Below are 20,961 nucleotides of genomic sequence, written 5' to 3' on the forward strand. Positions count from 1 at the left end.
TAGGGCTATATATCAAATTAGATACAACACTATGAAACAAGGGAATTATGAGATTTCAGACAGTGGTTATCGAGGTTAGAGAAAAGTGATGAGTGTCAATAGGAGAGGATTCATACCTACATGTATATTTTTTGTTCAAGTCCTACCTTTTATACTGAGCATTGGTTTTATGAGTACTTATTACATTATAATAAACAAACAAATTAATAAATAATGGCTATGCATGGACCAATGAAGAGAGTATTTACTGAACTGAGGATTATGATTAATCCACTTCAGAATGTGTCTGGGGGCCGAAGGGAAAACTGAAAGCAAAAATTATACATTCATTGTGAACAATTTAGAACCCCAGCAAAGTACATAAAGAGTCATCCCTCACTGTTTTACTCCCGAGATAATCATTACTAGCATTTTGGTATATTTCCTTCCTGCTATTTTTTTCTAATTCATATTTTCTTATAAATTATAATCATGATGTTTACACAGTAATCTTATTCTTTACACTTAATATTCTACTATGTACATTTTTCCCATGTGATGAAAGAATCCTTGAAAATATGTTTTTAACAGCTGAATAGTACTGCATTATATGTATGCATCACAATTTATTTGATGATTCCTTTACACATATTTATTTTGGTTGTTCCAAACTATTTATTATTATTATTATGAATAAGACTACAATACACATTTTGCACATCAATCTGGTTACCATCTCTGATGATTTCCTCAGGATACATTTTTAATTTTTAAGAGTGGAATCAAGGTGTGAAAATTTTTTTGAGATATTGTTACGTGTTGATAAATTGGAGGGCACTATTTTCATGTGAGAAATAAATTGAATAAGATAGTGCACGTAAACATACCTAATAGATACATGATAGACATTTAATCAATATTAGTTGAATATGAAGCTGCATATAATTACAAGTTTAGAGTATCTTGGAAGAAGAGAAAGGACTATCTTCCTCATCTGCCATATCAATATTAAATGACTTGGTATTTTGTCTTAACTTTTAGTGAAAATACAAGTGCATGCCATGGGAGTAATTCTTTTTATTGCATTGATGATAATAAGTATAATTTGTATATCATGTTATTCTTTCAAAATGTTTCCATGTACACTATCTCATTTGCTTTGCATGACAAACAATCTTCCAAGGTATATGTTGTCATATTATCCCCAGTTTACAGATGAGGAATTTGGCACTTGGGTTAGAATACTTACCCAAGATTATAAAGCTTAAAACAGAATTCCAGGTCCAGTAATTGTGGAAGGGCTATTAGAATATCTTGCAGATAACACTTATAAACTATGGACAAAATATTTTACCTAACTGTTTGAAAGACGAAAGAGTACAACCAAAAGCAGGTGGAAATGGGACGGGAAATGTTTAAAACCAATAATCAAAGTTTCCACCATAAACAACTAGAAAAATATAAACAAATTAAACTCAAAAGGTTATAGAAGAGAGATTATAATGAAAACAAGAACATAAATCAGTGAAATAGAAAACAAGCTCTATAAAAAGATTTAACAAAGCCCTAAATTTGTTCATTGAAAAAAAATAATAAAATTGCTAAGCCCCTAGCTACACTGATAAGAAAAAACAGGCAAGACACAATTTCCCAATATTGAGAATGAAAGAGGGAGTATCCTTACAGATTTTACATATAGTAAAAGAATAATAAGGGATTACTGTGAACAATTTTATGTCAATAAAAACAACAACTTAAGTGAAATGCACAAATTCCTTGAAGAACACCTTACCAAAACTAACAAAAAAAGAAATGGAAAATCTGAGTGCCCATATATCTATTTTTTAGATTGAATTTGTTATCAAAACCTTCACACAAAAAGAATGCCAAGTCCAAATCGTTTCACTAGTAAATTATATCAAACATTTAAGGAAGAAAGAATTTTAAATTATTTCCAAAAAAGAAAAAGAGGAAGAGAATTTTCCTAGCTTGTTTGAGGCCAGCATAACACTAATAACAAGGCTTGATGAAGACGTTACAAGAAAAGAGGGGAAAAAAAAACCGTATCTTTCATGAATAGTGACGCAAAAATTCTTACCAAAATATTAGTGAGTCAAATTCAGCAATATATGAAAGAGGTAATACATCGTTATTGGGAGGATTTATCCCAGGAAAATACAGTTAGCTTAATTTGAAAAGCAATCAATGTAATTTACCATTAACAATATAAAGGAGAAAAAAAAACACATGGTCATTTCAATAGATGCATTAAAAGCATTTGACAAAAGTCAACAGTTTTCACAATAAAATTGTCAGCAAATTAGGAATAGAAGGGCACCTAAACTGAAAAGGGGCATCTTTTAAAAACATAAATTTAACATTACCTATAATAATGAAATATTGAATACTTTCTAATTTCATGAATAAGGCAAGAATGTGAACTCTAACCTCCTCTATCCAACATTGTACTGGAGGTCCTAGCCAGTTTTATGTGGCCAAAAGTGAAATAAAGGCATCAAGATTGAAAAGGAAAAAGTAAAACTGTTATTTCTTCACAGACAGCATGATTATTTACACTACAAATCCTATAGAATCTACAGAAAAGTTACTAGAACAAATAAGTGAATCTAACAAAGTTGTAGGATATAAAGACACTATACAAATATATGTCTATACATTAGCACCAATAAATAAAATTTAAAATAAAAAGTTAAAAATATAAAACAAGATCCTATCATCATAAATACAGAATACTTAAGAATAAACTTAACAAAAGACATGCAAAAATCTCTACACTAAAAGCTATCAAATATTGCTGAGAGAAATTAAAGAAGACCTAATTAAATGGGCAGATATACCATGTTCATAGAATGGTGACTCAGTATTGTTAAAAATGTGCATTCTTCCCAAATTTGATCTCCAGATTCAATGCAATCCCAATCAAAATCTCATCAGACTTTTTTGAAGTAGTTGACATGTCATTCTAAAATTTATGTGAAAATGCGAAGGACCTAGAATAACCGAAACAATCTTAAAAACAACAAATTGGAATACTCGCACTTCCTGATTTTAACACTTACTAGAAAGCAACAGGTAGAATTCGCATAGTTGCCTTGAGAACCTACTAATTTGATGTGATTAAATAAATAAAGTTTAAGGCTCATTTCAGTGTAGTTGATCTTCCTTACCTCAGAATAAGAATGGGTTATCTCTGTAAAAAGAGAGGCAGTATAGCATAATACAGTATTTTCCAACGTAAAACTCATATACCACTAATCTGAATATGATTTTAAGTGGTACATGGACAAATATGTTGCTTTTTAATAATTGTGTATTTAAAGATTATCTGTGCTTAAAGTTACAAACACCCTTTTGCATAAAAGATGATCATCTAAAGTATCCTTCTGCCGTAAACTGAAGTTTTAGAAAAGCAGATGGATTTAGGGATTAATAAGAAAATTCTAACACCTCATTCTGGAATTAGGCAGACTTACGCAGCCAGACACTTGGCAAAGTTGGAAAACCTGGGCTTCCCTCTATCCACACTATCCCCTCTATCCTTCCGCTCACAGGCTCCGACTGCTTTTACTCCACAGTAGACAGTAGACGGGGAAGCGAGTTCTCCACTGTCGGGTTGGCTCCCAGCTCACCGGTCTGACAACTAACAGATATGGAGAGGCAAGCCAGGGTGTTACCTGAGGGAGGACTCTCCCCATGGAAACACAAGGAGTAGGAAATAAGTTCCACCCCCACCACAGACATACACACACCTGCTGGCACAGACCTCCCAGCATCACCACTTCCCCCAATATCCCTAGACTCAGATGTTGTCACTGAGTCTCTGAATGTAGTGGCTGCCATCACTGTCACGTGAACAGATTCCAGACGATCCTACCTTGAATTCAAAGCCCCAGCTCACAGAATTTAAGCCATGGCTGCAAGGGAGGCTGCCAAAGCAAGATTAACTTTGATCTCTTTAGTGGTCATCCCATGGTCAGTGAGGTGGAGCCCACTTAGCAGAGAAAATGGAAGAAAGCCGGTTGGCCAGACAAAACCAGTACTCTATAGTGGAGAAAACCAAGTCTCAGAGAAGTTAGGTAACCTGCCAGGGTCACACAGCAAGCAAATGGTTCTGCACTGACAAGATTAAATAGTATCTCAGCAAGTTCTGAGAACTAGAAGGAATTCTGATTCTTATATGTGAGAGAGAAAATTTGTGGGGGAAGAAAAACCAACAAACAAAAGAGACATAGCCTTCAAGAAACAAGGGAAAACAGTGCTCCGGTCTGAATCTATAAGGCTCTGTGTGGTCCAAGGCTACACCTGGGAGATGCTGTCCCCTCCTTTTTCCAGAGAGATGAGTTGTTCAGTGTTCTTTTCTGACAGTGAGATTAGAATTCCCCGGAAAAGGCCTTTTTCTTTTTCCTTGCAAAGCCTGTGCTTTATCAGAATAATTGCCTTTTTGAAAGTCCCTTCCACCTCTGTTCTCATATGACTCTGACAATTTTGAGCTCTTTCTCTGGCTTTGGAGTTTGTGCAAGGAGGTCTGTTTCTGCTGGTGAGATCCTCTCCCTGCATCTCCACCTCGGTCAACAAGAAGTTGAAGGATGTATCACTTGGTCAAACAGCCACTATTGATACTCCAAACTGATGAATACAGTTAGAATTCATAGGTGAAGCTCAAGGACAGCAATCTGGTAGGGAGGGAGGCACAGGAGGAGGGGACCTGAAAGCACATTTACGTAGCACTTCACACAATAGCTAACGATTGCGTTGAGTTCCCATGATGAGTGTGGCCCTGGGTTCACTGCTTTGAATACAGCCATCCTCTGAGATAGGTTCTGTTAGTGTCCCCACCGTACAGATAAGGAAACTGAGAGACCCAGCTCAAGGTCACACAGAGTAAGGAGTGAAGCCAGGATTCTAACCTCATCAGTCTGGCCCAGAGTCTACACACTTAACTTCCACATTATACATAATAAAGAAAAAGATTGAAAACATACATAATAAAGAAAAAGATTGAAAAAGATTGAAAAAGATTGTTTCTCCCTTAGACCCCCCCCACTTTGTGCCACCACTAAAACCCTTCAAGAGACTTCTCTCTCTCTCTCTCTCTCTCTCTCGTATCTTCTCCCCAACCCTGCTTTATTTAGCCAGAGTGTGTGTCTTTGAGTTAGGAACCCCAACCTCATTTTTCTCATGGGTAAAATTGGAGTAGTAATAGTACCTGTCTCAAATGGTTCTGTAAGTTCTAAGTACACGGTAAACATGCAATTAGTGATGATTACTATGAAGCTATGAGAGAATTTTACAGAGGTTTAAAAAAAACTGTCTTAAAATGAGATGCTCTAGCCCCCTTAGTCCAGAATTCTCCATTTTTGCCTTAGCAATAGATAGACAGGTGGTTGATCATTGTAGCCCTCTATCTTAGAATTTCAAATGTAGAAACTTCAGATCCAGCGATTTGGGTCTACAGAGAACCATTTCTACCATCAGCACAAAGAAAGCTAGGGAATCCTTGGGCTTTAGACCCACTGAGTGCCCACCCAGCAAAGGATCTGTATTTTGGTCTCACCACTTGAGCTCTGCCCCCACACGTTAATTCAGACGAATAACAGCACAAAAGAAAAGTACACAGTGTATTCTTTCATTAATGGGGTTATTCATCTGGAAAGGAAAAGAAGAATAAATGCTGCCAATGAGAATAGCCAGTTTTCAGAGAATTAAAAGACATTTTTGCTTGAACGTACCAAAAGTTTAAATAATGAACAAAAAATTATCGCAGTAGTTTTTAAACTGTGTTCAGTGGAGCCCTGGTGTTTTGCAAAGACACCTTAGCGGCAGCTCTGAAGTTAGTAATTATCCCACTGGCTGAATGTGAACTTGAAAGGAATAGATGTACTGAAGCTACAAAGCATGGGGAATGACTTTGAAACAGATGAATCAGACTTTCACACTTCCTGAAGGCAAAATCAATCCTGGAAATATGTGACCTTGGTCAAGTCACTTCCCATCTCTGGCTTCTGTTTTCTGTCCAATGAGGAGAATCGGTGAAGTGATGACCATGAAAACCTTTTGGCTCTAAAACTCTGAGACCACTACTTGAGTTGTGTTCTCATCAGTGTCCACTTCCAACAAAAAATATTTTAGGATTATCCACATACAACTGTCTTTAAAGCTAGTACATACTTTTCTTTGACATTTCTCAGTGATTACAAATCCTAGCTCTTTCCGGATAAATGACATTTTTAATGTTTGTTGTCTGGATTTGACTGTAAAATCCATGAGAACAAGATCTGGAACTGTGTTGAACATCACTCTATTCCCAGAGCTTAGTTCAGTGCATAGGAGGGCAGTAAATCTTTGCTCAATTAATCTGAATTAGAGAGCATGCTCTTAGATATTAACACTTTTTTATAAACATCACTTTAACGCATGCAATTATTTTTTACTGATGTGCCATATTTGTCTTAACCATTACCCCACAGATATTTAGATTATATCCAAGGTTTTACTTTTATTCATGATATTAGGATGGAAACCTGTGTCTGTCCCTCTATTTCCTTAGATTCCTGGAAGTAGATAAATTAAAAGGAAATAAATAATTTTAAGATTTTCAGTTGTGTCGAATAGATTTCTAGAAAGATTGGACCAACTTATACTTCCACTAGCAGTAGAAACAAAATAAACAGATAAAAAGTGTAAGATGAAAGATCTTTTTACATAGAATTTTGGTGAGTATTTTAGTACCCAATTTCTCTGAAAGGAAAAGAGTGTAAGTCAGCGTGTCTTGTAGGTTTGGGGAGATCTATGTTATTGGATCTTGGATGAAGCATCCCTGTGTATGCAGGGTACCCAACATTTATTTTTACAACTTGCAGGGATGGAGATAATCGGATGCTCCCTCCAGAGTTAGAATATGCATATAGGAAGAAATTGTTGGCGGGGTGGGGGGAATGTTGAGTGTAGCAGCCTGATTCTCCATTTTTCAATCCATCTGGTTTGAGTCCGGGGGTTCCAGCTCTCCAATATCAAGGTACAAAAAGTGGAGGATTATCTCAGATACATGCAGGGAGTATCATAGTACTAAGTACGAGTCATATGGACTCAGCAGGCAGATAGCTTGGCAGAACTTGTGGTTCTCCTCATCTGCCTCTATTTTTTCAATGAAATATGAGGTGAGGTCATCAGGTGAGTGACAGGCGAGGAGCATGGGATATTTGAAAAAGGTGGTGTGAAATTGTTGTCTCAAAGTGGGAAAATAAATTAGCGAGAGAAACGTGGTTGGAATTTGGGGGAGCACTAAATGTCACTTGAGATCTGTGGTCATGATTCAAAGTGCAGTCAGTCACCGTGGGGGCGTGATTTCATCCAGTGCCAACAGATAACTTACGTTTGGGTGCAGAATCAGTGAGCAGTGGGTTTAATTACGATTCTAGCGTTTTGCTAAGTTGGAGCAGAAGAGAGGTTAGCGGTGGGCAAGCTGGGGAGTGAGGCCACGTGGAGGCCAATGAATTGAGAAACTGCAATCCATGCATCCAAGGATCAGTGGGTTGGAGGTGCCTGAAGAATTAGGAGTGGATGAGGTTGCATTGAAAGGATAGGAATGATTAGAGACTGAGATCACAGGGCTTTAAAAACATTTTTTAACGACGCAAGAAGATGGCTGGGGCTGGAATTCAATTAGCTTGGTACAGGAGAGGCAGGAAAGTGGCTCAATGAATAGATTAGCCCTTCTGAAGGCAGCAGCTGTCAGGGACTGATTTGAGACCTTGATTTATTCTGCAAATGGAAGAAGTGGACGGGAGAATGGGGAAAGGGATTGCAAGGCATGCTAGCTCGCAGTGTTTGTCAGATTGCTTCTTGGGCCCGAAGGCCAATGGCTTTTCTTAGCAGTTCAGAAAAGGTAAAGGTGGGGCTCCTATGGAAGATGAACCTCATGTTGCCGGTTCCAGGACCAGGGTCATGATGGTGGCGGGGAGGGTGGCAGCCAGTTCCTTGGTATTAAATTCCTGTTTTTGACTCTATTTAGGGACTTCGGTTCTCTCAACCATGTGAGGGAGCTTTTCAATCATTTTATGAAATCCCATCCTATTATATCCAGAGTAATTTTTCAACATTACCTGCTGCTGCTGCGTCTTAGACAGCATCACCGAGACTGAACCGAGGGTAGCAATGAGTTCTGTCACACACCACAGGACTTTTAAATTTCAGTACAGTAGTACCTCGGTTTTTGAACGTCTCTGTTCACAAACATTTCGGTTTACGAACACCCTAAACCCGGAAGTAAATGCTTCAGTTTTCGAACACACCTCAGAAGTTGAACATGTCACGAGGCTTCCACTGAGTGCAAGATCCTGAGGCCCAGCTTTCAGCTGTTCTCGAACGTTTCAGAACTTGGTCTTCCAGAACGGATTACGTTCGAAAACCGAGGTACCACTGTATTTCTCCCACTGTCATCTGGGAGGTCGAGTGCATTCTTCTATGGCTTACGACAATCCCCAATGGTCGGTCCATCAGTGGCCTCCCATTTACTACTTCATTGAAGTGGACAGATAAAAATGACAGACCTCCAGGCTTATTGAGGGTAAATCACGAGCAAGGCTTTGGAAAGGACAAGACTAAAGTAGGCAGATGCTGAGGCCTACTACTCTCAATTTGCCCTTCAATTACTTTTCTTAGTAGACAGACCCCTTAAGTTTGCTTTACTCAGAAAAGCAAGCTTCCTTTTGAAATCTTCCAAGAGATACTACTGGGTCCTTTCACTCTTCCTGAAATGGTGGTGCATTGTTCCTGACTGGAATTAATGCTCAGAGAATCTGATGGATACTACCATCTCTAAATGTCAATCCCAGGTGGGAAGGTAGTGGCTGAGCCAAAGGTTAGAGGAAACTGAAGTGGGGGTGGGAGGAGAGGTGAGAAGGACTGAGACAGGAAGGGCCAGGGTGGCACAATGGAAGCAGCAAGGGCTCTGGAAATAGAACAGGGTTTCCATTCCATTGCCCAGTCACCAAAGGTGGGTCTTTGTGTAAGATGCTTACAATGTGTCCAAATCTCAGTTTGCTCATCTTTAAAGGAAGCAATTATCAATGAACAACAGTGATTATTATTAGATGTTTCAAGATAGCTGAACTCTGAAACCCTGGAACAGTAGAAATGAAAAGCATAGTATCACAGTGTCTGCAAGTGGCTGCTAAGAGATAACGGCCTCACTGGAACTAACAGAAGTTAGTATTTCTTTTGATAATATCAGAAGGACAACTGATTTTATTAAATACAAGTAAACTCAAAACACAAACATGTTACCAATACTGACACTGGGAATCACTAACTCTGACTCCACTCAGAGCGTCGCTGACACTAGCTGAGTGTGGAACTGTTGAATGTATGTTTGTGTTTCTATACCCTAAGATGTTCTCCCAAGTAAATTGGGGTAAAATGAAAATTAAAGGGAAGACAGAGAGGTGAAAAAATTTTAAAGGATATCAAAGTATAAAGATATGCAAACTAATGCTAAAATTTCAAATTAAAACTAGACCAGAATATTTACATGTTTTATTAAATCTTTACAATCAGTAATTATAATCAAATACACAATTATATACAAGGATTATATACATTTTGCCCAGACTTTTACATCACAGTACATAGTTTCCCTTAGAAATATTGTATACATTTATCACCAAACAATAAAATCCAACAACAGTAGTGTTACAGCACCTGTTAGTACAGACATCTTTTTCATAAATTACATCATAAGAAAATATACGGCTGTAAATTGGGCTTTTAAAAATGTCTTTTATAAAATCTGAACATGCAATATTTCATTCACAGAATGTTTTTTTTCCTATGTTCTGACTGAAGCCTTGTGCATAAAATGACTGGTTGGAATAGTTGCTAACATCCCCCCCACCACCAAAAATTATAAGCACTATTTGAATTACTGATGCTGAGCTTTCATTATGATGAATTTGGCATGGGGTTTGGTGAGAGAACAAATGCTGGTTTTACTATAAAAAGCGTTGTGCGATGGAATTAGAATTAAAAATAATTCTTTAGAGAGTAATTATATTAGAGAAATTAAAGTCAGAGCGTGCACAATTTTTCATTTTACTCTCTAATACTGTGAAGAAAGGGAAAAGTATAATATCAAAAAATTATTTGTTCTGAAACAACTATTCTTGTTGGAAGCCTATTAAGGTTAAACAGAGAAACAAAAAACACACAAAAAAACCTACCCAAGAAAATATCCCATCCCTAACATATCTAGTAAATTACAATTCTTTCACATCTAAAACTTTATGGTAAAAGTATTGCAAATTAGGGTATATCATTTCAATGAACTTTCATAAGCAGAAAAACTACAGCTATTTTTAGTAGGTAAACAAGTTAAGTTTCAAAACTTGAAAATACCTGAATTAAATATTTGCTCTAACATTTAACTTTTAACTTTCAGATAAAATCCTTACTTGATTCCAGATTTGTAAACATTGTATAAATCCTTCTTATTCAAACAATTTTATGGCTGTGGTGACCACTTCAGCTCTGTTTCTATGCAGTCAACATTTTACTGAGGTAGACCAGATGTTTCTAAAATTCAGGGTCTCATAGGATCCCCTGAATCTTTAGGAAGTAAATCAAATGTATAATAAAAGGGAATTAAAAAAACAAAACATAAAAAAACCTAATGCTGTTGGAATTTTTTAATGAACTCAAAAACAACTTCATGGCAGTATGTCAAATAAGAAATACGTAGAGTCAATTGCAATGTTGGAGTTCTGAAGCTGAATGTTACACCTTCTTTCCTTAAATGGGAAAAATCAAGTTTCATTCCTACTGGGTGTTAAGTATAATTTTTTTTGAGGATTCACTTTCTAAACCAGTGAATCATTTGCTTCTAGACCTCAATGAATGGCAACAACTCCCCCTAACGGCCAAAGGAAGGGAGAGTGACAGTAAGCTGGCTTTTCACTGTATGCCACAAGATCTTTGGTGGAAAAAAATTATGTTGTTTTGATAACTTAGAAAAGTTAGATTTAGACTACAATGGCTCTGAGCTACAAATACAAAATCAAATCACTGAATATAAGGCTTCTGTAATCAAAATCTTAGAGGAACATCTGCTCCTTTCTCCAAGCCCCAGTCCTATAAATCAAGGCAAGTCAAGTAATTAAGCTTCAGCTATTTTGGCAGCTTTGCAATTAAGGTGAACAAAGCACTATGTCTATCTATCCTTTCGTATACTCTGTGTATTACAGTTCTATCTTCTTACACCAAATTTCACATGCAGTGACTAAAAATATCCATTTGGGTGTCAGGTTTAATTAAGAGCCAATAAAGATTTTTCCCTCCCACCCCCCCAAAGTGACTTCTCTATTAGATTTATTACTTACTGACCCAATTAAGTTTAGCTGGAATTTTTTTAAAGCAGCTATTAATCCCCTTATAAAATATGTTTACCTGGGATCTAAGACATACTGTACATGAATATACATAACTACAATACAGCACTGCTGTTCTTTTAACAGCTCCATATACAGTTTAAGTTCATCAGTACTTCAAAACTGTTTTACGAGAAGGTTATTATATAATGTCATAGTAAAGAGAAAGGAAATTAAGTCTCACAAATATTCCTTTAGACTGATTCAGGTTTTCAAAAATAAATAAAATGAGTTAAGCCATGATTTTAACTACAGGGCTATCTACAAATGTCAACAACAAAGTTTTTTTAAAACTTAAGTGTGGCCAGCACCAGCCTGCCACAAAAAAGAAAAAAAAAATGAAAAAAATTCTCATCCATCTATATGGCTATATGTTAGTTGCTACTGTGTAAGTTTTTTACACAGGTTACCATAGACTAATTTTCAAGTGCGTATCAGAAGGAATATTTGTTTAAAAAAAAAAAAAAGCAAAAGCAAACTTAAAAACCATGCTTTGACAGAAAATGTGACAGACTCCTGAAGTACAACTTTAGAAACCATAGTTTTAAAGGAGAAAAAAAAATAGTTACCCCAGGATTTTTAGATCACTACCACAGTTTTATCAAGGCTCCCTAAGATAGAAAAATGGAAGAGAATGTATTCAGTTATTGGCGATATGGGCCTTGTGGCTCAAACTGCATACTAAACATGGCATGGAGTAAGGCTGATGGCTAGAGGTAATCACCTCTAAGAAAAATGAACTGGAAAAAAACGATAATTTACCCTACAAGGATATAACATTACGTTCCATTTCAGAGTAGTCACAGCTTTCCCTATGGAAGGCCCAATGGCAAGTTCATATTGCAACTATATTCTAGTTTCTCCCTTACTCCATTTTCCAAAAATATTAAGTAACCAATTTCCACTATATTTTCTGACCTTTTTACTTGGTCCCAATGATTAGTATTTATATAGAGAACTCACTGAGAAAAGTACATTGGCTTCAGCTTTGGTTTAAATGAAAAGGATATTGTTAAGGGGAAAAGAGTCAGGCCATCTTGATCATTTGTTACACAACAAAGCAAGGGAAAGTGATGAGCAAAGACAGTTTTCCCCATGAACGCGTTTGCTCCATAACCACTCAGGTCACTTCGAGTGTTTCTGTGAAGGCAGCACAACCAGAATGCCCACAACACTCGTGTTTCCCAAAAGGGCCTCTAACCCCAAAACCAAGACAGCCGAGCTTCCTTTAATTAGAAAGCAATACAAATGCCTATTTCCCACCCCACTATTAACTGAATTTGTTTCTTGTCTATCCAGAGACTGCAGAAATCTGCTTCCTAGGCACGTGCAGCAAGCTTTTCCTGGCCTGAGGCGCTGCCGGGTGGTGTGATGTACTCATCTGAGGGGGCAACTGTGCGTTTCCCTGTTGGGTGGGACGGTCTGAAACAAGGTCAATCCTGCCCGGCACGCTCTGGATCCCTACGCCAGCCAACCATCCCCGTCAGAACGTGGTCGCTCATCACCACGCTTACCGCCTCCCACCGGCGAGTCTGCTTGGTATGAGGGAGTCCATTAACCACAGTTTACCTCTTCTTTTTAAATACCTACCAGGAGATGCTTCAGTGAGTCATAGTTCATCCTTCTCCATCATTTCAAATGCTTCTATATCTTCATTCCAGTCTGCTAATATGGAGTCTATGGGCTGTACCTTTTTGCCCCAGCTCACGTTGGGAGTGGGCTCGTCCTCAGTTTCTGACTGTTCTTGAACTTGGTTATCTAAATCTGTGCATTCACCATCAAGGCTGGGAGGCTCATGGTTTTCCACGGGATCAGAATTCTGTTCGGAAGGAGAGACGCTTGCAGCACCGTCCGTGTCTGTGGGAGATAATGATTCTTCCGGCGGAGAGTTTAGCGAGCGTTCCTCAGAAGACTCTTGATCAACTAACTCCACCTCCTGAGAACCTGATACAACCGGGTCCACACTCTGATTCTGAGAGTCATTTTCAGAGGATGGCTGTTCTTCATTTTCCATCTCAGGATCTGTGTATGAAAGAGACAAATTTCATGCTCCTTTTCCCTTTAAAAACTTGATCCTACTTTCAAAAGCATACTGGTTTTTGCAATAAAATGAAGAAGTAGAAGTTAAAGAAAATCATGTTAATGCAGAACAGTGAACATTAACATTGAAGGGTAAAAGATTGCCTTATAATAACGCAATCACATTTTTCTGTATATTCATTTTGCAAAATGGGACATTAGAAAATAAATGTTCTTCCAAATTGAAAAGAATGACTAATAACTGATAAGACTGCCTTCAATGGATATTAGTAAATGCCAAGAAATATACTAAACAATACTATGAAACTACATATAAATTCACATCATATATCAAAAATTTATTAAATATCTAAATTTAGGAGACCTTGCACATAAGACCACATTAAACAGAATAAATTTTAAATAGCACAGACTCGTATCATTGCTATATCTTAAGATAACATTCTTTAGGAAAGTAAAATTCCCACTCAGTAAGCCATGAAAATGCAGGTAACACAAAATTTTGGATGATTTAAGGCTATTAATGTGATTAAGTAAAATATTTTCATAAAGCCAAGAACTAAGATTATTTACAAAAATTTCATTATTGTTGGTCTATGAATTATAAACTATAATCATTCCAAAATCCACTGGAAGGCTGAACAGCACGTTAAACCTCTTATAATGAATATACAATGAAACCACGAGAGGTATTTTATTTAGGGCTCCTACAAGAAAGTGCCTAAATAGCATTGACGCGCACGTGCTGCATGGTCCTGGGTCTCTGCAGTCCATCTGCAAATATCTCCTGAGTGTCCCCTGTGGCGCAGGCACTGTGTAATGTGCTAGGGAGAAAACTAGGCAGATATACACACCAGACACGCCCTTATGGATCTTATAGCCCTTAAGGGAAAATGACATTTACAAAGAATTACACAAAATAAATGGAGACCTCTGTGACACGTTAAGGAGATTTGAGGGTTTCCTTCAGAAAGTGATACTTGGGCTGAGACTTAAAAGATAAGTAGAATTTGTTAGTCAAAGAAGGGAAGATGGAACTATTCTAAAACGAGAAAAACTGAAGGAAATAACAGGCATGCAGGAAGGTATTGGTGGGTGTGTATATATATACCCCGATTAGGTAGGATAACCTGACTCGGGAAGTTCAAGTTCCTAGGGTGTGTGTGTTGGGGGGAGGAGGGACGAAGGTGAGGAGTGCCCACACATTCTCTAAGCTGTGAAAAAGGGACATTTTAATGAGACAATTAGGGAACCGCCCAAAGAAGAAAAAGGGAGCTGGCTGGCTTAGAGTTCATTTATGCTAGGCTACCCTAAATTCAAGGGAGAACCAAAACAAACAGAAACCAAAGAAAAACCCTTCAAGTTTCTTTCCACGTTGTATTAGATAGGAAAAGGTGTAGGGCTATTTCACCTAGTAATAAAGATTGTGCTTTTGGCAAAAAATTACCCTAGGGTTACATATTATACAATATTGTTTTGGAAATCTAGGTAACACAATAGGATAACAGTCAGTGTAAATACAGGAAAAGGAAAGAACAAATTGTATTTTCAGGTTGTATTATATACTTAAACTCAAAGCAACTCTTTAATTTTTAAAAACACTATTAAAAGAATTTTATAAGGAATAAAAATAAGATAAATAAGCAAACAGCAATAACCCCTCTATAGTAGCAGTAACTGGTTAGAAATAAAATTAAGCACCCTTTTCATAATCAAAATAAAAGCTACGAAACACAGAATTAAATGTATTATGAAAGATCCAAGACCTGTATTGCTTAATACTATAAAATCTTAATGAAAACATAAAACAAGATCTGATTAAATTCACAACTGTATATTCCTGGAGGGAAAGTCTTAACATTTAAAATTTTCCCATTTTATATGTAAAGCATACAATTATACAATTCCGAAATAAATCCCATTTCTAATTCTCTGTTTACTTTTGGGAACAGATTTTTAAATTCCTATGGAAGAATATACATCAAAGAGAAATCAAGAAATTCTGAAAAGAATTAGGGAGAGTTGCCTTCTCATATATTAAAATCTATTCAAAACAGCAAACTTTTATTGTTGGTACAGGAATAAAGAGATTAGTGCAAAAGAAGAGCAAGTTCAGAAACAGATCAAATATATAAGACTATCTGATAGATAGCCAAAGCAGCAGCAATCAGTAAACTAAAAATGGCAGCTGGAGAAATACACAAAGGAAGGAAGGCGTGTCTGCCACTCTGCTGTAATACAAACCTTCATTCCAAGGTGCCTGCTGTCATCAGTATAGAGCAGGGGTGTCCAAACTTTTTTCAACGTTTTTCACCAAGGGCCATGTGCGGTAAAATACACAAACAGCTGGGGCCACTCACTCGAGGTGAAGTACGTGTTGCCTCACCTGGTTTATTTAAGTAAGTTAAGTATATTTTTGGAATTTGCTGCAGGCCGATAAAAAAATGGATCGCAGGCCGCAGTTTGGACACCCCTGGTATAGAGCATCATAGTTCTAAAAGCAAAACCACTGACTACATCGTTAAATTCAGGAACGGTGTATCAGAAACACAGGGAGCAAAAAAGCATACAGAAAATCTCAAAATACAAAAAAAAAGGAAATTATTAAGTTTTAATAATAAAAGGACAAGGGAAACTTGCTCAAAGACTTAAAGACTGGATGCTCTATTATTATTCATTCATCTCTACAACGAGCATTTACTCAAAGTGAGGAATACAGAGATGAGAAACAGGTAAAGTACAAGGTAATACAAATGTCAAAGTAGAACTATATTAAATAGACGCCCTTCAATTTTACCTGAGAATAAGAAAAATTTCATGAAGAAGATGGCATTTCAACTCTGAGGCTAAATGTCCTCAAAGAAGAAAAAGGCCATGGCTGTGGGGATAGGGATGGAGAAAGCATTCCCAGAAAGAGGGAAGTGATTTTGCAAATGCAAAATTGCACCAGAAAACATGCCAAGGTTGGAGAAGGGAGGGTGGGTAAGTATCAATTCTGCCAACAAGAATGATTCGGGTGTTCCTTTCCCAGCAAAGAGGCTGTCTGCACACATACTAGATTTTTCTCCTCAGAATCAAATCCTTTCCAAAAGCAATCTAAGTTTTAAAGTTCCACTTTAGGACACATTTACCCCAATCAACTTCAGTGGGGGATAATCTTAGGAAAAATAACTAACACTGCCAGGCTTAAATCTTGACCAGTTCAAACCAGGGGACCTTTCTTTTCTTTCCCCCATCTTCTCAGTCTGCCTCTTTATTGGACAGACACAAATAGAGTAGCCCTGAAAACAGCCATCTATGCTCTTACGGCACTGTAGACATACACTGCAAACGGCAAGCATGATAACGTACTGAAACTTTAAAAGGCTGATTTTTTTTCCCTTCAGAAATAATATTGAGAGGAGGAAATTGATTCTTATTTATAAACTATTTCAATTTGGATCTAAAGGTAATGACACAGTATCTTTTCGTTTGTGGGAACAGAGTTGGAATTATTGAGTATTTTAAACTTGACATTTTAGAAAGACGGGACACATAAGAAACATGGTAAGAAAAATTTTACTTAACTTTTAGAAGTGTGACTGGTACGACTGGAAGAAGCACCATTTCCAGTTGATAAATTACTAATTCTTTACCGTGCTTCCCCAAAAATAAGACCTAGCCAATCAGCTCTACTGCGTCTTTTAGAGCAAAAATTAATATAAGACTGGGTCTTATATTATACAATATATCATATATCTGTTATATATGATATATTATATTATTATATATTACATATCATATATGATATTATATAAGACCCAGTCTTATAGCAAAATAGACCAGGTTTTATATTAATTTTTGCTCCAAAAGACACATTACAGCTGATTGTCCAGCGAGGTCTTATTTTCAGGGAAATACGGTACTTTTGAAGAAGAATGTGTACAGTAGTCCCCCCTATCTGTGGGGATGTGTTCCAAGACCCCTAGTGGATGCCTGAAACCGCAGATAGTACTGAACCCTGTATATATATACATACACCATGTTGTTCCCAAACATACAGACCTATGATAAAGTTTAATTTATAAATTAGGCACAGTAAGATATTAACAACAATAACTAATAACAGAACAATTATAACAATATACTGTAATAAAACTTATGTGAATGTGGTCTCTCTCTCTCAAAATACCTGGTAACTGATCTGGCTATGTACTAAGTGACTAATGGGCAGTAGTGTACATAGTGTGGATATGCCGGATAATTCACATTCAGAAAGGCATGCAATTTAAAACACGAATTATTTCTGGAATTTTCCATTTAATATTTTTGGACCGTGCTTGACCATGGGTGACTGAAACTGTGGAAAGTGAAATTTCAGATAAAGGAGGGGCTATTGTAATAAGATACCTGAACACTTTTGCTAGCAGATAGGACTACTGCTGGTATTTCTATATTAATGACGGTGACTTATCAGAATAAGAAGGTGGCAGTGGGGGCTTGTTTTGGGGTGTCCGTGTTCTGTACTAACATGTGGGAAGAACTGCTCAAGCAAAACCATGTGATTTTATAAGGGAAATATGTATTTATGGAATGACATTTTAGAAAGGGCAATCTGGTGGACACTGGCATGCTTAGATTTTAATGATGCTATTATTTGGTGTACTTACATAATCCTAGTACCCTGCTGGTACAGTATGTCCAGATACATACCGTGTTTCCCAAAAATAAGACCAGGTCTCATATTAATTTTTGCTCTAAAAGACGCATTAGGGCTTATGTTTAGGGAAGTCATCCTGAAAAATCATGCTAGGGCCTATTTTCCCGGTTAGGTCTTATTTTCAGGGAAACATGGTAGGTGGGAGATAAAAAAAGGGGTGCCTTCTTGGTCTTTTTCAGTGTTCCTCAAAGCGTAGCTGAGTACAATAACCTGAGATGCTTGTTTAAAATTTCATATTGATTCCCTCACCTTTAGAGTCTGATTCAAGATTCTGTAGTAGGACTCAGGAATCTACACTTTTAACAAGTACATCAACTGATTCTGATGCAGAAGAGAAACACGAATGAATGCAGTAAGGGCACAAGATAAATTAATGATAACCATTACCATTAACTTCTTAGGATATTTTCTTAAGTGAATAAAACAGCTGATTTAATAAAACCATTATCATTTATTTTTGTTACATTGATAAATATTAATTATAACTTGTTGCTGATTTAGTTAATAAAGCTGTACAGTTCTTGAAAGAACTACACAAAAACGGGAGTTTTTAAAAAACTTTTTGTCAAAAGATCACTCTGTAACAGAATCAGTTCAATAAATTTATAGACTATGCAAATTTTAAAATGTACATAGTTTAAATAAGGCCCCTTTACTGCAAGATTCTTAAGGGAATAACGTTTACGTAATTTTTTTGTAGTGCTATAATTTATCTTTTCTTATATCCTATCTCTGGGATGGCGTGCTTTAACATAATTTCACAGATCTAACCCCATACAAACATGAGTTTTTAAAACAAGTCAGTATTATAAATATTTTACATTGTATTCAAATAAAAAGTGACCAAAAGTAATACATGCCAAAACAATAATGTCTGTTAGTGACTTGCATGGACACAGACTAGTGAATTCATATTATAATATATGGGATATTTAATTTATAGGATTTGTTATGACAGGATCAATAAAGAATTATTATGGGACAGCTGACTAGACATGAAAATAATCTAATTACATTAAATCAGATATTATTGTGGTATCCACTGAAAAAAATTATATACATGTGTACACATGTGTGCGTATGTGTTATGTATGTGTATATGTATACACACATACATATAATTTATGTATTATGCAAGATACTTACTACTATTAATAATGTAGCTTGGAATCATTTTACCTTTTAATATTGCTGCTGAAATTCCAATGGTAGCACAAAATAGGGGGGAAAAAGCAAAGGCATTAACGAGTTACATGGAATAATAATTTGCCTGCATTTGATGTGCCTAAATGCATATATGAAGGAAAGAAGATCTGAGTTTAGAAAAAGGGCTCAGAAGAAACGTCAGGTCCATAGGAGGATTAAAGAGGACTAGAAATCCTTTTTATTCTGTTTCCATCTATAACATCCTTTCATACATATAACCTACTCACCTCATTGCTCTTAAATAGCTGACATGTGAGAAAGAACCTCAAATAAGAAAAACGCAATACAAGAAGACAAGACAAAATACTGATCTGGCTAGCACTAGATAATTGCTAAACTTTTTTTTTTTACTGCTCCATTTGGAAGTTATAGTGAATTGAGTCAGTTTCCTACATAGCTGTCAAACAAACGTCCCAGGGGATTCAACAACCCTATACAAATTATACAACTTGATCCATTTAAGAAGGATGGGAGGAGTATAGCTCTCTAGGTGTCTCCAGGGGATAAGAAAGATCGTTACCGTAAGTGAGATCACAGCCTATGTCTGATGGTTCACTTTCCCTCTTTCCTCCCCTCTTCCTGGGTGTGAAATTATAAAAGAATACTAGTAAGACCTTGCATTTATACAGTAATTGGGGTTTCAAAGTGCTTCCAAATTACTAACAAACATTTTGGCCTAGAGAGAACTATACACTACACTCTCATGAATTAATAAGGCATGCTACCTTGTTCTTCAGACACCAGCCATTTGCAACTCTTGTTAACTTATAAATAGATCTTAGTGGAGAGAAGCTGCTAGGTTTCTATTGCCTTCATGACAGTGATCACTTGATTACAGGTGGCCTGGTGAAACCCAACTACTATTACGTTGTACACAAATACCATTCTATACCATCTCATTTTACTCCTTAAGAAAGAAATGTAAGACGCAGATTCAGTGAAACTGAATGGTGAACATTTGTGGATGTTAAAATGACTCTCTAGATGTAATCTCTTGCATTTTTATCACTGGGCAGAATTATAGCAAAAATCATAACTTACACATTGAAATGTAATTCTAAAACCATCTTAACTCGGCACAGCCAAATAAATGTTTCGCTGCTCTTATTTCCAAACGAAAAGTCTATTTTGAAACCATCTTCTAAAAATTCTACTGATTTTACCAGTAAACCAAACATCAGTTTTTTTATAAATCACTTTTGTTATCAAACTAGCAAAATGAATGCTAACCTGCATAAAAAAACCAGATGATTTTTACCCTTACCTCGATCTTTCGCTTTGTCAGAAAGGAGCACTTCTACCTCCTCATATTCCCGGATAGCATCCAGTATGATACTTCCTTCTTTGCTGAATAAGAAAAGCATTGGGATCTTGATGTCATCTGTGTCCTTCCCATCACCTGCCATCTGGAACAGAGGGGCAGTATCACTGCTGCTCCCCTCATTGTCATCTGGCCGGAAAATGAATAGGGGAAACATAAAAACAGGCGTCTTTTAAGAAGGTCTACCTACCCATCTTTACTGTTTTTTACCTGTGGCAGCATTAATTTTATGCATAAAGAACCATAAGAACAAAGATACTTTTTGGGCCCACTGA

The 20,961-nt window shown here is 36.7% G+C and overlaps 1 protein-coding gene across 4 annotated transcripts in view; it reads right to left on the reverse strand.

The window, feature by feature from the left end:
• Positions 1-9,368: 9,368 nt before the first annotated feature.
• EDEM3 (ER degradation enhancing alpha-mannosidase like protein 3) overlaps positions 9,369-20,961 on the reverse strand; it is a 54,469-nt gene continuing 42,876 nt past the window's right edge. Inside the window, exons 19-21 of one of the 4 annotated variants that reach the window (XM_033092887.1) lie at positions 20,630-20,815; positions 19,306-19,353; positions 9,369-13,442 (exon numbers count right to left, since the gene is read on the reverse strand). In XM_033092887.1, coding sequence (XP_032948778.1) covers positions 13,030-13,442; positions 19,306-19,353; positions 20,630-20,815 — 647 coding nt within the window. In that variant the 3' untranslated portion in view covers positions 9,369-13,029. The remainder of the gene's footprint in view (positions 13,443-19,305; positions 19,354-20,629; positions 20,816-20,961) is intronic. The other 3 variants (XM_033092886.1, XM_033092889.1, XM_033092888.1) reach the window with 3 other exon arrangements.

The sequence above is a fragment of the Rhinolophus ferrumequinum genome, chromosome 22 (assembly GCF_004115265.2).
Source record: "Rhinolophus ferrumequinum isolate MPI-CBG mRhiFer1 chromosome 22, mRhiFer1_v1.p, whole genome shotgun sequence".
Lineage (NCBI taxonomy): Eukaryota > Metazoa > Chordata > Mammalia > Chiroptera > Rhinolophidae > Rhinolophus > Rhinolophus ferrumequinum.